At 37.3% G+C, this 24,742-nt stretch overlaps 1 protein-coding gene across 1 annotated transcript in view; it reads right to left on the minus strand.

Moving 5' to 3' along the window:
* The window catches only part of LOC150110489 (phosphatidylinositol 4,5-bisphosphate 3-kinase catalytic subunit alpha isoform-like), a 329,148-nt gene that overhangs the window by 78,386 nt on the left and 226,020 nt on the right, over positions 1-24,742 (minus strand). The window contains exon 12 of the mRNA XM_090394138.1: positions 15,548-15,716. Coding sequence (XP_090250264.1) covers positions 15,548-15,716 — 169 coding nt within the window. The remainder of the gene's footprint in view (positions 1-15,547; positions 15,717-24,742) is intronic.

The following is a 24,742-nucleotide window of genomic DNA, read 5'->3' on the forward strand; positions in this document are numbered from 1 at the left end:
TAATCAATATTCTACCTACTGTGTTAATCTTGCATATTAAACTAGACACAATCATCTATAATCATTCCTAACAATTTGTCTTATGGACATTAGCCACTGCTAAATAATCACTTAAAGTCCTTAAATACTGTCCATACTCGATTATTACATTGCAATGATTTTTCCCTTTTACTGACTAGGTAATTATACAACAAAATCTGTACTTTACCATTTCTTGGGGCAGGGTCTCCCGGTCTGTCCGAACTGTCCTTCTTTGTTTGGATTACCTTTCGAATCTTTCATAAGCCTGCATCCATGTGGTGGGTCACTATGGTCATCAGTTTCCCTCGTCTATTCTCGATCTGTTTCGGGCCATCCTCAACTCTAGCTGCCGGTTCATAACGTACGTCCGCAATAGTATTCCGTCGGTACTTTCAGCAAAGGCAGTATGTGCCAACATCTCACGCTTTAGTACCGGCAGAAGTTCAGACATCGAAGGGAAAGGCACACCTTCTGATATCAAACTATTACCACGAAACATCATCAGGAACCGGCGGTCCATGAGAGAGGTCAAATCATCATCCAGGGAAACAGGCGAAAAAAAGGCCTTGAGAAAGGGGTGCAAACCCTTTTTATTCTCCATTCACTCCCCCCCCCTTTTAGCACCCTGCTCTTACCACAATAGCACCCGCTTACTTTTTTTTCTGCGATCTTTTCCCGTCCGCTACTTTCATCGACCACGGCAACTTTGGCACATCGCGAGATCATAGCAGCGTCTTCCGGGAACCGAATGTGCGTCGCTTTCCTAGATTGTCAATGCCTCAGGCCCGCCCGTGACCTTTGGACTATTGTTTACCTCTGATTTACCCATTCATTGTATACATGATGCATTTCATATAACACTAATTTATACACGAAGTTCTTTACATGGTATTACAATTCTACTAAAAGAAGGCAATTCTATTTCCACTTACAGTTAGTACTTTAGTTCTTCTGCTCGAGTACAAGTTTTTTTCTCTTAGCTGATTTTTCTGACTTGTTAAATCCTGAATGAATTATATCTTTAATAAAGTTCTTCATTCAGGATGTAACAAGGTCAACTGAAGTAGGGTGTTGATATATAGTAGGAAGAGGGTTGGTGAGAGGACAGAACCTTGTGCAATCCCAGCATTAATTGAATGGTGAGAGGATAGGGAGCCATCCACCATCACACACAGTGTGTATCCAGACAGAAAGCTGGCAATCCAACTACAGAAGTCCTGGGTCAGACTGAATGATGGTAGTTTGCTTACTAAGCGAACTACTTTTTTCTGTGCCAGAACTGGTCAAAGGGCTTTGGAGATATCAAGTGCAACCACTTGAGATTCACCAAACTTCTCCATGGCATTTGTCCAGAGATGGGTAACACATGTGAGCAGATCTCCTGTTGATAGGCAGTGATGGAATCCATACTGGCGATTGTTTATTAGGTGGGTGTCTTCAAGGTAGTGTAGGAGTTGGGAATTGATGATTTTTTCCATTACTTTAGAGAGGACTGAGGTAAGCGAGATAGGGTGGTAGTTGAACAGCAGTGACTTGTCACCCTTCTTGGGAATGGGCTGAATATAGGCCAATTTCCAGTTTGTGGGATAGATTCCAGTGGAGTATATATAGGTGATATAGGATAGGAGTCAGTTCTGATCAACAGACTTTCAGGACAATTGGGGGAATATCAACAAAGCCAGGAGACTTTTTTTTGTGTCTAATTTAGACAGTATTTTTCTGATCTCATCCTGGCAAAAGGATATAGGGGCATTGTATGTTGGTGTCTGGAATGGATGGGAGACATTTACCATTGTCAGTTATGCATGCATTGGAAGCAAAGTATGAAGCCAGACGATTGGCTTTTTCTGTGGGTAATGATGCAATACACACATCTGGGTATGATAAGGGTGAGAATAGTGTTGGGCAGAAGTTACGGCCAATTGGTTTGGCGAGAGACCAAAAGGCTCGGCTGTCGTTTGGACAGGCTGCTAGTTTCCTGCTTTTTGCTCTTTCAAACTCTGTTTTGGAAGCATTCATTGATTTTTTTTATCTATTTTGGGCTTCAGTATAAGCTCTAAAGGAGGATGAGGTTATTGATTTCAGCCGGTTATGGTATGTCTGGTATTTCATCTATACAGCTTTGGCACATCTTTTGGAGAACCAGGATTTAGTTAGGGAATGGCAGTTCAGAGTACTGTGTGGAACGTATGTTTCCATGCTAGTGAGGATTACTCTGGTAATAAGTTCGGTGCATATGTTTGGGTTAGAAGGCCAGAAGCAGTAGTTCAACCACAGGAATGTGGCATAGAAGTTGCGGAGGTTGTCTCACTTGGCACTTACCAAACTACTCTTGTATGGGAGTGTGTGTAAACGCTGTTGCTTGAGGGAGGAGATGAGCACTAGATTGTGGTCAGAATTACCCGGGGGGGCTCACTACTTTCACTGTGTATTTGGAGGGATCATTGGTGAAGAAGAGATCTAGGGTGTTTGGGGAGTGGTTTGGGTTATCTGCTATTCTGGTTGGCATCTGAACAAGTTGTGTAAGGTTGTTAGTACTGGCAAATGTTTCAACATCTCTGTCTGCAAGATCTGTACAACTGGAGGAGAAAAGCCAGCTAGTGTTGTGGACATTAAAATCTCCATCATCATCATCAAATTCCTGCCATGTACCCTCAAGGGGTGTACAGGATATGACAGTACTACATGAAAAAATTACATCATTACTAACTTCTATGTACAATTTTCCTCCAAATCAGTCTGTTACTTGTCAAGACTCCAACATTATCAGATCTTATATTTCTATTGTCTAAGGCACTTTGTACCGTATCAATCCACCTATATCTTGGTCTTCCTCTGGGTCGTTTTCCTGCTAACCTGGCAGAGAACACTTATTTTGCTAATCTTTCCTCTCCCAATCTATTTAAGTGACCATACCACCTGAGATTAGCTCTGCTAATGCATTCTTGGATGCTGACAATGTCAAGTTCTTTCCTAATATACTCATTTTTAATATGATATTGCCATTGATGCAGTGTATTGATGCCATCTGTTCATGCCTCTAATCTTTCTCAGGACTCTCATATCTGCGGTCTCTAGTCTTTGGTCAAGTGTTTTACTTTTGACCCAGCTCTCAGATCCACAAGTTAAAATTGGATTGAACACTGTCTTGTATACAGCTAATTTAGTGTTCCAACTAATTTCTTTCTTATTCCATATGAATTTATTCAATTGACTTCCCACCATACCAGCTTTGCTGATTCTGTTGTCTATTTCCATATTTAATTTACCATCTTCAGTAAAAATCATGCCTAAGTAGCTGAAATGTTTTACTTGTTCCACAGGTTCCCCGTTCACAATACAGTTGACATTTTCAACAATTCTACCTATTTTCATTGTCTTTGTCTTTTTAATGCTGACCTTCACACCATATCTATTACAACAGTTATTCAATTTAGTCAGGGAATCTTGCAAACTTGTAGCAGATTTATTCAGAAGTATAACATCGCATAAAGCAAAGAGCTGACATTAACATCTCCAATTTTGATATCAGGTTTAATACCACATTCCTTCATAATGTGATCCATAGAGATAATGAATAACAGAGGGGATAATGTACATCCTTGTCTCACACCAGATTTAACATTAAACCATCTTCCTGTACTTCCTTCAATTCTAACTGCTGACTTACAATTCAAATAAAGACTAAGTATTCCTTGATATAATGCCCCATTGACACCATATAACTGCAGCGTATTGAATAGCTTCTCTCTTGGCACCTTGTCATATGCCTTTTCCAAATCGACAAAACTTAAATAGAAATATTTGTTATATTCCCATGCTTTCTCGACTATTTGTCGTAAAGTGAAGATCTGATCCTGACGGCCTCTATTTGGCCTGAATCCAGCTTTTTCTTACAACTCAACTCCAAGCTTTTCTTCCACAATTCTTCTCAACCGTTTCTCAAGTATACTTGCATAGATCTTGCCAGGAACACTCAGTAGGGAAATACCTCTGTAATTCTCACATTCAGTTTTATTTCCCTTTTTATATATGGGTACTATGAGAGCTCTACACCAATCATCGGGAATTCGTCCCTCTGTCCAGGCATTCTGAACTATGCAGTGCAGCCACTGTAAGACTCTTATACCACCATACTTCAGCATTTCTGGTCGAATATCATCTACTCCTGCTGCCTTTCCACATTTCAAGCCTTTGATGGCTTTTTCTACTTCAAGTATGGATATGTATTCCTGACTGCATGCCTGGTCAGTGTTTTTTATCACTGTGCTGTCATCACTGCTTGTTTCATTTAGCAGTTTTTTTAAAGTAATTACTCCATACTTCAAGGATATCTTTTTTTCCTGTTTTCATGTCACCTTTATCATCTCTAATTCCTTTTACAGCACTCTTTCCTCCATTCCTAAGCTTCTTCAACAACCTCCAGAATATTTTGCCACTTTCTTGATATTTATTTTCTAAATTCTTGCCAAAGTCCTCCCATGACTTTTGTTTAGCTAGTTTTACACACTGTTTAGCTTTCTTACATTTGTCTCTGTATTCTGTAAGAGTAAAAGCTGACTTATTTGCCAGGAACTTTTGATATGCTTTCTTCTTTTCCTTCACTGCCTCTTTAACTTCCTGTGTCCACCAGGGAGTTCTTATTTTTGTTATCCTTGCACACAACCTCACCACATGCCTCTCTGGCAGAATCAATCAATGTTTTCTTCAGAGTTTGCCACTGAATCTCCAAGGTTTGATTCCTGTTCTCAAACTCTTTCATTTTCTTTTCAATAATCTTTCTGTATTTTAGTCTACAGTTCACATCTGAGAGCTGCTCAACTTTTATTCGCTTTAAAACTTTCTTACATGTTATTCTTTTCAATATGAAATTCAATTTTATCCTGCTAAAGACTAAATAGTGATCACTTCCAATTTCAAATCCTCTGTACACTCTGGTGTCCTGCACCAGGGAGAAAACATCACTATCAACAATAACATAGTCAATGAGACTTTTCTTATTCCTAGCCTCTTCTCTCCATGTGAATTTGTGCACATTTTTATGTTGGAACATGGTGTTTGTAATAATCAGTCCATGTCCTGAGCAGAAATCCAACAGATATTTGCCATTATTATTAGCTTTGCTCTTTTCTCCAAATTTTCCCAAAATATTTTTGTATGTCTCACAATCATTTCCTACTCAGCTATTTAGATCCCCAACAAGGACCAACTTTTTCTTATTCATTGTGTCAGTTGCTTTTTCTAAAGCCTCAAAAAATTCCTCCACTTCTACCTTAGTAGAACCTTCTGTGGGACCGTAGGCACAAATAAATCTCATTGTCCAGTTCCCCATTCTCATATTTGCCCACATTACTCTACTTGAGACTGACTGCCATTCAAGAAGATTAGCCTCATATTTTGTGTTGAATACTATGGCTACTCCTTCTTTTCCTTGATTGTCATTGCCTGAATATAACATTAAAATCTCCTAGGAGGATAATTTCGCTGTTGGGAAAGTGAGATTAGAGAAAATAAATTTTTAAGGAGAGGAAATTAAAGAACTCAGAGTAGTTGGTTGCATTGGGGGAGCAATAGAGACAGCAAATGAATTTGACTGAGTGGGAAAGGGATATTTTCAACCAAAGAAGGTCAAAGTTGGGTGATTCTAGTTTGGATGCTCTCTGGCAAGGTATGTCAGAGCTGATGTATGTGCAGACACCACCCTTGGGATGAAAGTTGTTAAAGAGCAAGTAGTTTGGAAGGTTGAGATAAATAGTGCTGGGCAGTGGTGAGATTTGAGTTTCTGTCAAAAAGCATAGGTGAGATTTGTGTGACCTTGTAAAAGTGACTTGCAGCATGTCGCTTTTACTAAGCATGGAAAGTTCGTTCTATTCTTTCTTTTATTTATAGGCCCGAAACGATGACACCTGACAATATTCTTAGAATCGATGTTGCATTCTTCAGCTAGTTTGTTGATGTCCTCTTTTAATGATTTTCCATCAGAAAGTTCAAAAAATGGTGTTGAATTTTTTGTTGTGGCCTCCATCAAGTCGTTTACTGTTGATGCGATTAGATCGCAGAGTTTATTCGTGCTCAAAGGCGAACATGTGTTGCGCTGGTCGTCAATTTGTTCGAGCTTAGCTTCCACTGCACGTATTTTGGAGGTAAAAGTTTCATTTCAAGGAATGATGTGCTGTTCAAGGTTTTTGACACATTTACCTATGTTCAGAAGTTGTTTTACCAAAGGGAGGCACAGCAAACAGAAGAACAGCTGGTTAAGTTCAATAAGTAGCTTATGCGCAGATTCATCTATTTTGGCACTGGAAGAGTGCAGCCAGTGGCAACAGAACTCACAGAATACACCTTTTTATCTATCTGTGACACCCGTTTTGCAGCTGCAGCATCATAATAGGTTTGTCAGTGGCAATCAATGGCACTATGCTAGCGAGACGCTCGTTCGCTTGGTTGGCTTTTGTTGCTGCGTACGGTAGGCATAGTAGGCACTTACACGTGGCTGATTTAGAATTAAAGAGATAGCTGATTTAATATACTATAAGTACTTACAGGTTGTGCAGAAGTATTCTGCTCCTGAGTATCTGCTGTTAAGGTTTCCATTTGATGATTAATTTCGATGAAAAACACTCACAATAATGATAAAATGGAGAGCACAAGTTTAGAGTAGCTTATTCACCGATATTTAGTGATACTTTTGCCATAATTTTCTTGCGAAGGGGGTTCTCATTGAGTGGGATCATTTTGGGAGTTGTTTCAGGAGCAAGATAATGATAGGTTGGGCAACTAATGCACTCCATAGAGAAGCACTCATGATCATAAAAGTTCAGATATGCTGATATCAGATGGTGGAATAGACATACATGTTTGAGCCACTTTTGTTATTTTCTCAGCCGTTACCTTCTCAGCTTAAGAGGATTTCAGGACAGGTGTTATGATGGCTAGATTCTGCTCTGCATCTTGATATATTTTGTTCTGTGTTTTATCTTTCATTTTTTATCCTTCCATCTTTGGCATGTATAGGAGTAGGTTCAATGGCCTTCCTTGCAGTTGACACATTTAGGTTTCTTTGCAGAGCAAATTTATCATGTTCTTTACTACATCATGCACTGGTGGTAGAGCCATGACAGCTTGGACATGTCCATATTTCTGATATTTATAGCATCTTAGTGGATTAGGGGTACAGAGCCTAATAGGACAATTGAGATATTCTGCATTTTCTGATGTTGGAGGTTTGGGTGTATCAAAAGTAAGGATGATGTTCATAGTTGGAATAAGGTGACCATCTCCATTTATTAGGATGCACTTTATATCTGTCACTCCTTGTTCTTTAAGCTATGAACATATCTTCTCATTTGGAACATCAAGAAGATCCCATTCTGATATCACACTTCTAGAAAGTTGAGTGCTTTAGTTGAATTTGCACATCCACTACTGAATTTAGTGGATGTGCAAATTCAGGGAAACTAGATTTGTTAGGGGGGGGTAGAGATACAGTCCTTATGGAGGCAGTTGAATGTAAGAATGAATATAATATGCCAGAGCAAATAAGGACAACAAATCAGAGTGGGATAGTTAATATAAGGCATCAAGGTAGGGTTGGGGCTAATGGGGGTCTTAAATTCATGTACACTAATACTAGGAGTATTAGGAACAAGAAGGAAGAGTTTTTGGCCATGGTTGGCACTTCCAGACCACAGGTTATAGGTATTAGTGAAACATGGCTGACTGTAGATGATATAACTAGTGGGATTGAATGTGATGGGTATAGTGTGTTCAGGAATGACAGAGAGAATAAAATGGGGGGAGGAGTATTGTTGATGATAGCTGATGAGCTCCAGCCAAGGAAAATAGAAGTTGAATTGCAGGATAGAGAAAAGAGCACATTTGAGGCCATTTGGTGTGAGATTGTGGCTAGCAGAACTAAATATACAATTGGGTGCTGCTATAGACCAGGTGATGGAAAAGATGGTGGTGACAGTATGCACAAGCAAATAGAAGAAATGGGTGGAAGGAGGGTGATTATTATGGGAGATTTCAACTATGGTGGCATTGATTGGAGTGAGGAGAGGACACACGGGAGGAAGGAACTGGATTTTATGCGGTTATTAAGGGATAACTATCTGCGACAGCATGTAATGGAAAATACTAGGGATCAGAGAGTGCTTGACCTAGTAATTACATCTGAGGATTTGGCTGTAACAAATATGACCACATTGCCACCAATCGGTGAGAGTGATCATAGGGTCTTAACTTGGGAGGTGGCTAAAGGTGTAGAATTTTCAATTAAGACAGGGTACATGTGGAATTATCGGGCGGGAAAGTATGACAAGCTTAGGAGTTTGATTGGTTCAGTGCCATGGCATGTACAACTGCAAGGACTAGAAGTTGATAGTGCATGGGAAGTAGTTAAGAAGTGCTTGCATGAAGCAATGGCTGACTGTATACCTAGAGTCCGAATAATAAATCAAGTAGGGGTTAAATGGATGAATAACACCATTAAGCTTGAGTTGCAAAAAAAGAAACAACTATGGAGGGAATTTAAAGAGAAGGGTGACCGGCAGGCACATGAACGGTATAAAGCGCAGGCCAGAAGGGTGACGAGTGTGGTAAGAAAAGCAAAAAAGGATTACGAAAGAACATTGGCCAAGCAGGCTAAAGAGAATCCTAAACAGTTTTTTAGATATGTAGCAAGTAAAAGGAAAAATGTACATGGCAGATTGATTTTAAAGAATGCCGATGGTAGGGAGGTAACTGAATCAGTTGAGATAGTTGAGTTACTGAGTGAGCACTTTGCAAAAGTATATCATCCAGGTGGTGACATTGCAGAAACGAATAAACCAGTAGATTATACGGGAATTGTGGTTAATGAAGTGGAGGTGAGTAGTCTATTGCATAACCTCAATGTCAATACATCTGTGGGATTGGATGGTATACCAGCTCGTGTTGTACGAGAAGCAGCTAAAGAATTGTCAGTACCCTTGACCATTTTGTTTAATTTGAGTCTCGGGTCTGGGTTAGTCCCGAGCGGGTGGAAAGAGGGGAAAATAGTTCCACTGCATAAAGGTGGTTCCAAGACTGCTGTTGTAAATTACCGACCGATTAGCATATCAGGAATCATTGTCAAGGTCTTAGAGAAAATAGTCAAGAGGAAAATACAAGATTGGATAGAAGAAAATGGGATACTGTATCAGGGACAGCATGGTTTTGTGAAGGGTAGGTCATGCCTCAGTAACTTGCTCACGTATTATAACACAGTGACGGCTGAACTGGATAAGGGTAATGGGTTTACGGTGATTCTACTGGACCTTGCCAAGGCCTTTGACAGGATTCCACATGGAATTCTAATCAGTAAATTGCAGCATATGGGAATGGACATAGGGTTGGTGAGATGGATAGGAGGGTGGTTGACGGAGAGATATCAGAGAGTGGTTTACTCGGGAGTAGAGTCCACAAGACGGCCTGTGACTAGTGGTGTGCCACAAGGATCTGTTCTTGGACCACTGCTGTTTAATTTGTTCATAAATGATATAGGAAATGATCTGAGAGGAACAGTTCATTTGTTTGCGGATGATGCGAAGTTGGGTAGGGCAATAGTGAATGCAGATGACGTCAAAATTTTGCAGGATGATTTGGATAGATTGGAGGTCTGGGCTAAGGAGAATGGATGTCAGTTTAATGTGGCAAAATGTAAGGTTATGCATTTTGGGGTGAAAAGATTGGCGGCAGTTTACTGCATTGGTGGAACCCTGCTCCAGGAAATTGATGAGGCACGAGATTTAGGAGTGTTGGTGGATAAGGAATTGAAATTTAGGGGACACATTGCAAAAGTGACCAAAACAGTTCATCAAATCACTTGGTTGCTGAAGAATACGTTGACAAGCAGAGACAAGCAGGTTATTGTTCCTCTCTATCGAGCCTTGATAAGACCCCATCTAGACTACTGTGCTCAGATTTGGTCACCTAGGTTTCTTCTTGATGGGGAGGAGGTGGAGAGGATCCAGAGGCGAGTGACCAAGATGATAGCAGGTCTGTGGAATGAACCGTATGAGAAAAGGTTGAGGATTTGTGGGTTGCAAAAATTGGTTGATAGGCGGAGGAGGGGAGATATGATTGAGACATTCAAATTACTGAAGGGTTTCTATAAAATTAATTCAGAAGATATTTTTGAGAACAGGGCTGGTTGTGGGAGGACTAGGGGACATCCATGGAAACTGGGCAAAAGTGTGGTTAGTAAAGGTGTTAGAGCTGGGTTCTTTACTTTTAGAGTAGTGAATGAGTGGAATGCGCTCCCTGAGTCTGTAGTGGATGCTGTGACAGTGAATGAGTTTAAGGCGAGGTATGATAGATACTGTATGAATGTCAGATAGTTGTAATGAATATGATTTGGGGCCTCCCTCGATGAGTCTAATGACTCCCTGGAGTTGCCCGTAATAATAGTAATAGTAATAATAACTGATATTCTCCCCAATGAATATTCTCAGTGGTTTTTCTGAGTGTTGTTGGTTCAATAAGAATATCATCAGAACATAGTAACCATTACTGCCTCTGCCACCAAACTTTGCAGTATTAATGATACACTTGGGCATAAGGCATTTCCCCACTAAGCCATCTGATCAAAAAAAAAAAAAAAAGAGCATAATGATAATTCCATATCATGGATTCCATTGCTCTACTAATCAAATACAATGTTCTTTGCACCAGTGTAGTGTGCACTGCTGACTGTCATAGCTGATATCTGGCTTGTGTTCATCACGCACATCTGTAGTAAGTGTAGCTCTTTACATAGTATTCTACTACCTTGAGCCCATATAGATTTGTGAAATTCTTCGGTAATCATTTTCACATTGAATTACCACAATTTCTAAGTGCTTTTTGACAAGAACCAAAGGGTACTTGTCATCGTTCCAATCAATCATCACCTGGCATCCTTCCAATCAATCATCACAAAGGACACGACTACTACCTTTTGATACTTGATGTAAGTTTCCTAGTTTTCTTATGTAATTCTTAGATGAGTGGCATCCTTACATGAGTTGTTGATTTTGGGTGTACAGTCTTTTACCAATGTCGCCAACAGACAGTGATATGGCATCTTATAATAACACCTCTTTCAAGCAGTTCTTCTTTGGAGCTAGCTATGGATTCTGAACTTGGCACATTGTTCTTTAGCTTGTATATTAATAATGATATTGTTCTGGATAGTGATATGTGATTATTTGCTAATGATATAAAGTTAGGAAGGGTGAGAAGAAACATTTCTGATACCAAATCCTTGCAGGCTGATCTGAATAAACTGGTTCCATGAGGAAATGATAACAAATGTCAATTCAGTACTACTAAATATAAGGTTACACATTTTCAACTGACGACACTATAGGAAAGTATTATATTAATGGTAATTTGCCACAAGTGATCAGCAAAGCTGAAGACATTTGGGAATTTTAGCCAGTTAAAGTTCAGGGGAAAAAAAAAAGTTAATTAATCACATCAAGTCTAATGCTGAAGAGAATACTGTAGGAATAAGGAAGTTATTCTCCCACTTTACACAGCTCTGATAAGATTGCAACTTGACTATGGTGCTTAGATATAGTGAAATGGGTTCAGAAGAGAGGGAAGACAACTTAAAAGATTCAGTAACTGGTAACACAGATAATATTTGGCATGTGGAACTGTGCACATGAGGAGAATGAGGAAATGTGGTCTTTGAAGTTTAATAGAGAGATGGAAGAAGATATGACAGAAACACTGTAAAAGTATCTTAGTACAGACACAAGAAGATTGTACAGCTCCTGGTAGGGTGACGGAAGAAAAGTCTTTCATAGAAGATGAATAATGGTGTGGTTAGAAAGCACGTAAGGAATAGGCTGCTAGTGAATGTGCTAATGTGAATATATGCATACTGTGTATATATACGAGGGTGGTGTGAAAGTTTTCAGCCTCGACCATAGATGGCAACACTATCGGAGTTTTTTTTTTTTTTTGTTACATCCGTTATAAGCATCCTTTTGAAATTACAAGTGATTCTATTAAGTAGTTTGTTTTATACAGCTATCTGAAGAAAAAGTGTTCTCTGTATCCCTTGAAATGAATAAAATTCAGTATTGTGCAGTTATAAAATTCTTTGTAAAAGAAGGTTTAACACCAAAAGAAATTCATTCAAAGTTTATAAAAGTTTATGGGCACTCTTCTTCTTCGTTTTCGACAATTAAGAAATTGGCTGCTGAGTTTAAAAGTGGCCATACCAGCCTTGAACATGATTCATGTGAAGGACGTCCAAAGAGAGTAAACAATGCCAGAAATCATTGATCAAATGCACGATATGGTATTGGACAACCTACGAGTCAAAGTGAGTGAAATTGCTGAGACTATAGGCATTTCAAAAGAACATGTAGGATATATATATTTTGTATGAAGAATTGCAAATGAAAAAGCTTTGGCAAGATGGGTGATGCGGTCAGCAGATCAAAAATGCACTCGCATGAAAATTTCTGAACAGTGCTTGGAGCATTTTAACAAGAATAAAACTGATTTTGTGTGTTGATTTATTACTATAGATGAGACTTGGATTCCCCATTACCCACCAGAATCCAAAGAGCAGTCAAAACAGTGGACAGAAGCCAGCTGTTCAGCACCAAAGAAGACAAAGTTGGTTCCATCAACAAGAAAGCTCATGGTATTGGTGTTTTGGGATGCTAAAGGTATTTTGTTTATTAATTATCTTGAAAAGGATAAATAACGATAATTGGGGAATATTATTCTGATCTTTTAACCAGACTAGATGAAAAAATTCATGAGAAAAGACCCAGTTTGCAGAAGAAAAAACAATTATCTTTCATCAGGACAATACACCTGTCCACAAAGGTGTTTTGGCAATGGGAAAATTAAGGGATCTGCACTATGAATTGTTGGAACATCCACCCTATTCCCCAGATTTGACTCCGTCTGATTTCTATCTCTTCCCAAAACTAAACCTCTTCCTTGGTGGTCAGCGTTTTTCTTCAAATCAAGAGGTGATTGCAGCTGTAGAGGGGTATTTTGTAGATCTCACTGAGAACCACTACAGGGACAGGATAATGGTGCTGGGGCATTGCTGGAATAAATGTATTAGTCTTAAGGGATATTATGTTGAAAAACAAAAATAACTTTGAAATTATAAGTTCGTTTTTTCATTGTTAGGCCAAAATCTTTTCAGACCACTCTCATATATATATATATATATATATATATATATATATATATATATATATATTACTTTATCACATTACATAAAACTGTAAAAAATGAACAAAATAAGTGAATCCTTTATGTGAGATTTTTACAATACTATTATAGTGCTACAGTAGTCTCCTATTATCCATGGGGAATGCGTTCCAAGACATCCAACAGATATCTGAAACTGCAGATAGTACTGAACCCTATATACACTATGTTTTTTCCTATACATACACACCTATGATAAAGTTTAATTTATAAATTTGACACAGTAGGAGAATAACAACAATAACTAATAATAAAATAGAATAATTATAACACCATACCGTAATAAAAGTTATCTGAATGTGAAAGGAATCTTAGCAACCTCAGCTCACGTTTTTTTTTTTTTTTTTTTTAGGCTTCTCTTTGGCATATCTGAATTGCCAGCGCCACTACACTTGCATGTACTTTGGGGCATTAAGTAAAATAAAATTACTTAAACAGAAGCACTGCGATACTGCAACAGTTGATCTGATAACTGAGAATTACTCAGAACGGTGCGCAATTCCAGATATTCCTGATTTTCAAAAGGTTTTTCCACCTTTGCAACGAGTTGCCCTGGTGTTGGACTACCTCTGGTATCAGCCGAATTGTCCATTACTAAAAGAAAGGGCCATATGGCTTTATTTCGGTGATGTAAAATTACATAGGCAAAGTGGATATTAGATAAACTTTGCCTATGTCCACATTATTTCGTAAGTTGACCTAAGAGCTTATGAGAATACAATCCTCAGCATTCCCAAGTTGCACTACTTACTTAAGAAGCTAAGGCAACTCGGGAATGCCGAGGATTGTATTCTTTTAAGTTCTCAGGTCAACTTACAAAACTTTCATAGTTTCTACAAACATTCGGCTTTGAAATAATGCTGGATCTAATATCCATTTTGCCGATGTAATTATAAATTGTTTATTTCTGGAATTTTCCATTTAATATCTTCGGACCAGGGTTGACCGCAGATAACTGAAACTGCAGATAGTGAACCGATGGATAAGGGGGGACTACGGTATATGATTACATTATTACTAACTTTCTATGAACAATTTTCTTAGAACTCCAGTATTGTCAGATCTTATATTTCAATTTTCTAATGTACTTTAAACTGCATCAATGCACATAAATCTTGGTCTTCCACTGGATCCAGTTTACCTGGCAAATTAGAATCAAATGACTGTTTTAACTTCTCCACCACCATTCTGTTTAGCACCCACACCACCTTAGGTTAGCTCTCATCACCGTCTTGGATGTTAACAATGTAAAGTTTGTCTTTACATTGTTAACTTTGTATGAAGAAATGTCTTCATTTCTTCATCCAATTCTGCTTAAATGCTATATGTTCACTCTCATCTCCTAATTTTTTTTTCAGAAATCTCATATCTGTAGTCTCTAGTCTTTGATGAACTGTTTTATTTCTAGGCTAATTTTCAGATCCATAAACTGGTTTGAATATTGTCATGTATAGTTTATGTTTAGAGTTAGCCTGATTTCCCTTTTACCCAATAAACTTTATTCAACTGGTTAATCAACTTCAAGTTTGCATATTCTACTGTCTATCTCCATATTTAGTTTGTAATCTTCACTAAAAACTGTACCTAAATAGCTGAAATGTGTTACTTCTATAGGTTCTTCACTTAGGATGCAGTTGTTTTTAATTTTTTTTTTTTTACAGTTTTTGTATTTTTATTGCTAATTTTCATGGGAATTACAACAGTTATTCAATTTAAGGAATTCTTCAGATTTGTACAAGATTTATTTAGAAATATAACATCATCTTCATAAAATAAGGAGCTGAGTTTAGATCTTCACTTTGATATCAGGCCAATATCGTTTATAATATGACTGTTGTTATGCCAAAACTTTACTCCTCAAATGTAAAGTTTTGGCTTAATTTTTGACCATTTTTGTTAGCCTGTTTTCAAGTACTGCATAAATCTGACCTGGAACACTCATTAGGGAAATTCCTCAATAATTCTCATTCATTTTATTTTCCTTTTCAAGAGATTCACAATCACCTGGAAAACAACAGTTTAAACTTGATAGAATATACACCTCTGAAAGGAGGATTCAATTGCCTTAGTATTCCATAATGCAAAGTATGCCTTCTTTCAGATGTGTATATTGTGCAAACATATGTAGAGAATAAGAGGGGAGGGGGGGGAGCGAGAGAGAGAGAGAGAGAGAATGGGCTCATCCATGCCAGATGTGAACAATGCTTAAGAGAAGAAACTTTAGTATATAAAAATAGACTGTAATGATGCTTTAAATATGGAACTAAGTTACCTTTTGAGTTTCATCCTTCCTTTCCTTTAGGATATCTGTCAGTTTAGTCAGTTTTTCTAATGCTTCTACTTGCCTTACAACAGATTTAAGATGTGTGCCAATGCCTCTACAGTAAGCCTCTAATAAGAGCCCAAACCTAACAGCAACTGCTGAATCATGCATTTCCGACCTATCCAAAAGTTAGACAATCCCATATATTTAAATATTTTAAAACGCCTTTTCAAAATGCATTTTTTAAACATTAAAAACATTATTTTTTCATTCCTTTCTTTTCTTTTTAATAAACAATAATAGTAAGCAATATTCATATCTCTTTCATTTTAATTATGAGAAAAAAAATTATAACATCTATGCATAAGATACAGTATTCTAGTTTCGAAAAAAAAAGTGGAAAAATAAGATATTTGCTATTTGGAAAAGTAAAGCTTTTGATTACCTTTCACTGCTGCTGAAACTTTTTCTGAACATATTATGATACCTCTAAAACAATTTATGTTGACAAACAGGAAGCAAAAAAATTTTTTATGCTAATATTTGAGTAATTTTGAACTAATTTGCAAAATACAGAAGAATAAACGTTACTTTCTATGGAGAGTCAAATAAGGGAAGAATAGGAAGCTGTTTATACTAAATATCCTATTGTGATTTTTAAAACTTGACAAATATTATTATTACATCTCAACTAACATAACATACGATCTCTTTCTCTCTCAAGCAAAGTAAGACACTTTCTTAGAAAATGGCATGGTAGATTAGTGTTACAGCATTTGTACAAAGATAAGTCACCAACCTTTGGTAAGAAAGAATGAGTCTGTGACCTACGTACAGTGTAGCAATAGCTTCCTTTCTTCTGTTTTTACACAGAGTGTACTGTTGCTTAATTTCAAACTTTGCCTTTTAATGACTGTTTGTAGTCTGTACATGAGAATGATAAATAGCAAGTGAAGAAAGCCTAACCTGACCTAGTGGCTGGGAATGCAGCACAAGTGAACATCTAGATTCTTTATTTGATAGAATAACTGTAGAATTTCAAGGAGTATTGGATATACTCCTTGAAACACATGGCCCAGCCTATAAAGAAGTCAGAGAGAGTCTGTATAAATCATACATCTCTGGGAGGAGTTTCCTTTTATCTGTCAAAGCACTAGTTGTATAGCATGCAGCCCAAAAGTTAGTTACTACTGTTACACCCTGATAACCAAGAATGTAAAAATTTCAATTATCATTGTGTAACAAGAAAATAAAAATATAAAATCCTATGTAAGTAGCTAATACAAAATATTTAAAGACAGAAAATATGCTTGCATCCAAGAAAATTAATTATAGCAGAAATTGTTTGTTTAGCTAAATAATAAAAAAAGAGAATCTTATTACAAAAAAAAGGATATGGAAAAAATAGGTTAAGTAAGACAAAGAAGATTAGAGATAAGAATTTGTATGCGAGAGGCTAGTTTAACACTCAAAAAAGAGGAGATTAAAATATTGAAGTAAATTCTAAAAAGGAGATTAATTTAGTATAGAGGCTAGCTTAAAACAAATGGCGATCGCTCAAGGTCAATTCCCGAAGTGAGACGTCGTCACGTGAAAGTCGCGTGCAAGGGACCGTAGCATGTTTTGGGCAGAAAAAATACGACTTTAATTGGTGAATGAGATCGACTCCAGTGGGGGGGGGGGAGAGAAAAGAAACTGAAGAAGGTGCCGATAGGGGCCATGCAGATAAAAGGGTTAGGAAACCACCCCCCAGGGCTTTTTTTTTCCCTCAGGTTTTCTTCACGAAATTTTTGTATAGGTAACAAGGGTTTTAATAAATTTAGTTTAATCCTTTATCCAAGTGTGAGCAAATAAAGTTTGCGCCTGAAAGTATCTTCAGGACTGGGGTAAGGTGGTACAACACCAGGCAACTCGTTGCAAAGGTGGAGCAAGCTACCAACACTCCTATCTCGGTATCTCCTATAATGCAAAACACATCTCCTTGGGGATATGTCTAATGTTATGCATTAAGGGAAGGGCCACTACCCAGACTAGTTTCGACCTTTACTGAGGTCTCTTCAGTGGGAGCCAGGCCCAAGTGGAGATACCAGGCAGAAGCATTTTGCTCCACCTTTGCAACGAGTTGCCCTGGTGTTGTACCACCTTACCCCAGCTCTAAGCCTGTTTTCAAGACTTAAAGAGAATAAATATAAAGCAGACAATTCAAAATTAGCAGCTAGCAAAAGCTGGCTTGAAAATTTTAAATCTAGGGCTGGACTAAAGAATGTGAAAATAACCGGTGAAGCTGCAAGTGCCGAAGAAGATGCTGCATCTACATTACCTGCTGAGCTGCAGAAAATTATCGATTACAGCCAAATTTTCAATGTAGATGAAACTGGTCTCTATTGGAAAAAAATGCCATCTAGAACTTTTATATCAAAAAAAGAAGCAGCCTGACTATAAAGTATCAAAAGATCGCTTAACTGTTATCCTTGGAGGGTTCGATAGACAAGCTCTGCTTGTCTATCGAATTCAGAACCCAAGGGTTTTAAAAGGGGTGAATCACAAGGCTTGGGTTACCCAAAGTCTATTCGAAGGTTGGTTTAAGTCTTATTTTTGCCCAGCAGTTGAAGCTTATTGCAAGAGAAATAACTTAGCTTTCACAGCTCTTTTGCTTTTAGATAACATACCTGGTCATCCAAATTCTCTTAATGATCTGTTTGAGAATGTGAAAGTTTTATTTTTCCCACCAAATACAATATCATTACTACAACCTATGGACATGGGCATCATGGCAACTTTCAAAGCCTATTTTCTTAAAAAGACATTCTGAAAGGCAGTATAAACAACAACGGGAGAAAATGCGGTTACGCTCCAAGAATTTTAGAAAAAATTAACATTAAACACCCAATTGAAAACATTCATGATTCGTGGGAGCAAGTGTCTCTTCTAGCTGTATGAAAGCTGTTCGGAAAAAAACATTTTGCCAGAATGCACTAATGACTTAGGTTGTTTTCAAAATCCTGTGAACAACGTGATTGAAGAAATCGTTGCAATTGGTGAAGACCTCAGTTTTGGTGATGTTGATGCAGAAGATGTTAAAGAATTATTGGATTCAAATTCAAAAGATTTCAGTGACAACGATCTTCTTGAAATTAAACAACAACGTGCATATGAAGACAATGAACAAATGGAATATGAAGACGAGGTTCCAAAGGAGATAACAGTCAAAGAACTGAATGGAATATTTTGCAGTTTAGAACGCTTAAGCAGCAAGTAATGGATATGGATCCAGATGTTAATCGAAGAATGCTTGTTTGCCAGGTCTAAAGAGTCATTTTGCTTGTTATCGTAGAATTTATGCCGATAAGGAAAAAAAATAAAACTGTTCAAACAACTCTTGATAACTTATTTTGATAAAAAAATTGCAGTAACTAATGTAGGCACAAGTATTTATTAAGCATTTACTTTGCATTCATTTTTATCTTTTCTAAAAGAGTACCATATAAAACGAACTATTAATACAGTAATCAATCATGGATGAATTTTACTTTTTACCATTGATTATTATATTTGATTAACACGATTTTGATATACGTAGTAACATCGAGGGATACCTGTACTCTGGATCAGAGGTAGCTGTAAGTTTTTTCACTTGGTTACAAAGTAAATCATATTGCAGGTAATATTGTCTATATTAATGCTGAGAGCTTGATAAGCTTTTTCACATATGTATTCAAAAGGGACAAATAGCAGTCTGATTTGTACTAAACTTCCCAATGCCAAGAAAATATACTAGTCCATGCAGAATGGTTAGGCAAAGATTTTAAGGCAGAGTTAAGTGATAAATGCTTCTAACTGAGACAGTTTCATTTACTTTCATATAAAAACTCTGAATGGCAACATAATATGCACCAGTTGGATCCTATTCATCATTATAATCCCTGATGATGGATGAGATTCAAACCATCAAAAGGTGGGATGCAAAGTCCTCTCTTGAAGAAGCATATGCATGTGGCAAACAACCAAGCTTTCAGCAAATGAGTGCATGCTATAAAGGAAGTAGGGAACACACTAATTTGCTCACCATTCTATGCAATATACAGGTTATAAAGGATATTCAGTGCTCTTGTACCTCTTGATCTGTTGATTTGATAACTGAGATGGTAGTCTCATGCCAGTCAATGAAAATTCATAATTTCCCACCTAATGACAATCACAAACATCCATACTCATGATGGGATTCGAACCAGCAGATGCTGTATGAATTTTATCATTTGATTCCTTTTACAGAACTCTTTTCTGCATTTCTAAGCTTTTTCAATAGCCACCAGAAGACTTTGCAACCTATCCTGATATTTATCTTCTGTATTCTTAGCATGACTTTGTTTAGTCACATTTACACTTTGCTTCATTTACTTACATTTTCTCCATATTCTCTCAGTCTATATGCAAGCTTTCAATATGCTTTCTTCTTTTCAGTGACTGTGTCTTAACTACTTTTGGTGCATTATTAAAATAACACAGTGTTTTGTAATAGTACTTTAATTATGCACCAAAAACACTTCATACTGCAAATAAGACAGGAAACATGATTAATGAAACAACAGAAATCTACTCTTCAAAAATACTTTCATGTAGCAGCTATAGAAAAAAAAATTCAGCATTGAGACCACGTTTCTAAACATATAACAGGTTTAACAAAATAAACAATATAACCAAATAAGTTTCACAAATCGTCAGACTTATATCATCATCAGGGATACTAAACCTTACATAAAAAACGACTAGAAAAAATTAATTACACATAGCAGATGTTATCAGAAGTTTGCAATTAGTACATACAAACAAGTGACCAGACAAAACCATTATGTTAATTACTCTATACGCATTGAAACAACAATGCTAAATGTTGCTATCACATTCTGTGTGTCATATCGCAGGCCAATGGTTATTAGATTTTTAATGAAAGCAAATCAAGTCCCTAGCAAATCTCTTTATGGAGAATTTAGAACACTATTGAACATTATTACAAAAAAAACAAAAACTTGGTTATGTTATATGGATGATGTTTACGTTGTTTATTCAGGAACAACTTATGACTTAATTTAAATATTATCTGAAGAGGTTGCATCCAGACATAAAATTCACTCTTGATCTAGAAGATCATACAAAACTACCATTCCTTGACATCCTTCTTGAAGTAAATGAAGAAAAGAGGCTGATCCTTTTAGTACACAGAAAACCTATCTCAACTGGAAGATTTTTACATGCTGCTTAAAACCACCATCTATTACAAAAGATAAGCGTAACTAAAACATTATGAGATAGAGGCACAGCATTTTCAGTATGCCAAAAATATGGAATGAAGAACTATGCTACCTGAGACATACAAATTGAAGACTATCAACAAATTCTTAATATACCTTCAACAGCTCCTTTACATAAAGGAGCAAGATTTCAAGAATGCAATCATGTTACTTACATCAAGAATGTTACAAAGTTGAAACAATGCTTTGTGATTATGTTAAAGTGGCTTTTTTTTTTTTGTCAATGTATAAGATCTCCAGGCTCTTACATTCACCAAAACTTTTATATCACCCCATTAAAAAAACACGAGTTTACAAAATTCACTGGTCTTGTGACATTTGCTATGTAGCAAGATGGGAAGGTCTGGTAAGATTCACATGTCTGAACATGTAAAACATATTGAAACAAGAAGGCAGCATAAATCAGGATTAGGCTTCCATACAACAAAGGTCACCAAGTAGTTTGGCAAGAAACAGAAATGTCATGTATTGATCATAAACATTTTACAAGATAGTTTAAAGAAGCCTCAGAAATGCTCTGGATCCCCACACAATATAATAAAAATCAAGACTTAAACCTACACCAAGCTTAGTCTGCTTTCATCAAAAATCTAACCGTGGACCTGGGATAGCGCACTTTTCATGCCACAGAATGTGACAGCAACAACTAGCATTGTTGTTCCAGTATAGAGTAATTAATATAATGGTTTTATCTGGTGTCACTTGTTTGAAGTAATTGCAAAGTTCTGATAACATCTGTTATGTGTAATTAATTTTTCTAGTATTTTTTTTTTTTTATATAAGTTTTAGTATCCATGATGATGCAAGTGTGATGACTTATGAAGCCTGTTGGGTTATATTGTTTAGTTTATTAAACCACATCTTCTTCTTCTGCAGCTTTTCCCACTTAAGTAGGGTTGCTGTTTGTAGTAAGTCTCCTCCACAACCTTCTGTCTTGGGCTGTAGCCACATCCAAGTTCTTCATCTTCAAGTCCTCATCTGCCATCTCCCTCCATCTCTTCTTTGGGCTGCCCACGCTTACTCCTCCCCTGCACATCCATCTGCATGACCTTTCTTCCCACATACTCTTCCTCCCTCCTCATCACATGACCAAACCATCTCAACCTTGCCCCCTATATCTTTGCTCCTAAGTTCGTAACTTTCACCATTCCCCTTACATAGTCATTTCTCAGATGATCCTTTCTGGTCACACTGCACATCCACCTAAGCATTCTTATCTCCACTACCTCCATCCTGCTGATGTTATTTTTCCTCAGGGCCACAGTTTCCATAGCATACATCATAGCTGTCTCACTACTGTCCTGTAGATTTTGCCTTTTAGATTGATCGGCACCCTCTCATCGCATAGCACTCCAGTTCCTCCATCCTGCATCCCACTTCCTTCTCAACCTCACCTCACCATCCTCTTTCATTGTTGAACGTAAGTATCTCAAGTCATTGACATTCCTGATGGCATTTCCTTCCAGCGCCAGATCTGTCTCCTGGCTGCCATCCATTTTGCAACACATATACTCTGTCTTACTTCTGCTCAGTCTCATACATCTTTCTTATAGTACTTTCCTCCAACTTTCAAGTTTAGCTGCCACTTCTCTTGATTCTGCACACAGCACGATGTCATCTGCATACAACATAGTCCAAGGCGTGTCTTCTCTTATCTCCTCCGTAACCACCTCCATCACAATATTAAACAGGAATGGGCTTAATGCAAGCCAACTGTCACTGGAAAACTTTCTATCTCTCACAAGCAGGTCCGAACTCTTGTCTTCACATTTCTGTACATCTCCAGCCAGCCTAACATATTTCTCTGGTACCTTCTTCTCCCTTGGACACCTCCTTTATTTAGACCACATAACTGAAGATATATCTAATTAATTCTTCAGGCTTCCAGGATTGTTTTACCTCCCCCCTCCACTCAACCCGGCCATGACGTCTATAGACGTCCAGCTAAATCTGGATACGATTGTGTAACACCTGTTGAATAACATGGATAAAAAGAACAATTTGGTCTCACTATTTCATCCACCTCGCCGGTAATAAGGTTAAGCAATATTATATTATCTGATAAGCAGGTTAATGCAACTCCATGAATAAGTCTCATCAATGTTGCTGGCACTTACTACAAGCAATCTTCTTGCCTCTGCTCATCTCAGTGTTAGATTTCCTTACTAAGGAAAAATGGTTACTTTCTCAAAAGTTAAGTTTGCCACAGTTGTTACAATTTAGAGAATATCATATGTTGCATTAATGTCATAATAATAACACCATCCAACATCCAACTAACTATGTTCTTCTTTTCAATAATTCATCAATACATTCAGAGAAAAGTACAGAATTTCATATTGAAAAGAAGAACATAAAGTTTTAAAGCAAATAAATGTTGAGCAGCTCTCAGATATGAACTGTAGACTAAAATACACAAACATTACTGAAGAAAGCATGAAAGAGTTTGAGAACAGGAACCAAACCTTGGAGATTCAGTGCCAAGCCCTTTAGAAAAACACTGATTGATTCAGCCAGAGAGACATGTGGTGAGGTTGTCTGCAAGGATAGAAAAATCAGAACTCCATGGTGGACACAGGAAGTTAAAGAGGCAGTGAAGGAAAAGAAGAATGCATATCAAAAGTTTCTGGAAAATAAGTCAGCTTGTGTGCTCTTAGAGAATGCAGAGACAAATGCAAAAAAAAACTAAATACTGTGTAAAACTAGCTAAACAAAAGTCATGGGAAGACTTTGGTAAGAACATAGAAAATAAATATCAAGAAGGTGGCAAGATATTCTGGAAGTTGTTGAAGAAGCTCAGAAATGGAAGAAAGAGTGCTGTAAAAGGAATTAGAGACGAGAAAGGTAACATGAAAGCTGGATAAAAAGATATTCTTGATGTATGGAATAATTACTTTGAAAAATTGCTAAATGAAACTTTATCACAGTGGTAAAAAACACTCAACAGGCATGCAGTCAAGAATACATATCCATACTTGAAGTATGGATATGTATTCTTGAGATATGGATATGTAGAAAAAGCCATCAAAGGCTTGAAATGTGGAAAGGCAGCAGGAGTACATGATATTTGACCAGAAACGCTCAAGTATGGAGGTATAAAAGTCTTACAGTGGTTGCACTGCATATTTCAAAAGGCCTGGACAGAGGGACAAATTCCAGATGATTGGAGTAGAGCTCTCATAGTACTGATATATAAAAAGGGAAATAAAACTGAATGTGAGAATTACAGAGGTATTTCTCTACTGAGTGTTCCTGGTAAGATTTATGCATGTATGCTTGAGGAACAGTTGAGACGGTTTGTGGAAGAAAAGCTTGGTGAAGAACAAGCTAGATTCAGGCCAAATAGAGGCTGTCAGGATGAGATCTTCACTTAACGACAAATAGTTGAGAAATCGTGGGAATACAACAAAGATTTCTATTTAAGTTTTGTAGATCTGGAAAAGGCATATGACAAGGTGCCAAGAGAGAGAGAGAGCATCTATTCAATACACTACAGTTATATGGTTCAATGGGACATCAAGCAATACCTAGTCTTTATTTGAGTTGTAAGTCAGCAGTTAAAATTCAGATCTTCACTTTACAACAAATAGTTGAGAAATCATGGGAATAAGAGAGAAGCTATTCAATACACTACAGTTATATGGTGTCAATGGGACATTATATCAAGCAATACCTATTCTTTATTTGAGTTGTAAGTCAGCAGTTAGAATTGAAGGAAGTACAGGAAGATGGTTTAATGTTAAATCTGGTGTCAGACAAGGATGTGTACATTATGAAGGAAAGTAGTTTAAACCTGATATAAATTGGAGATGTTAATGTCTGCTCTTTGCTTTATGTGGACGATGATATACTTCTAAATAAATCCACTACAGCCTGCAAGATTCCCTGACTAAAT

This window comes from Typopeltis vanoorti, chromosome 1 (genome assembly GCF_054136105.1).
Source record: "Typopeltis vanoorti isolate ZY-2024b chromosome 1, IOZ_Tvanoo_1.0, whole genome shotgun sequence".
Lineage (NCBI taxonomy): Eukaryota > Metazoa > Arthropoda > Arachnida > Uropygi > Thelyphonidae > Typopeltis > Typopeltis vanoorti.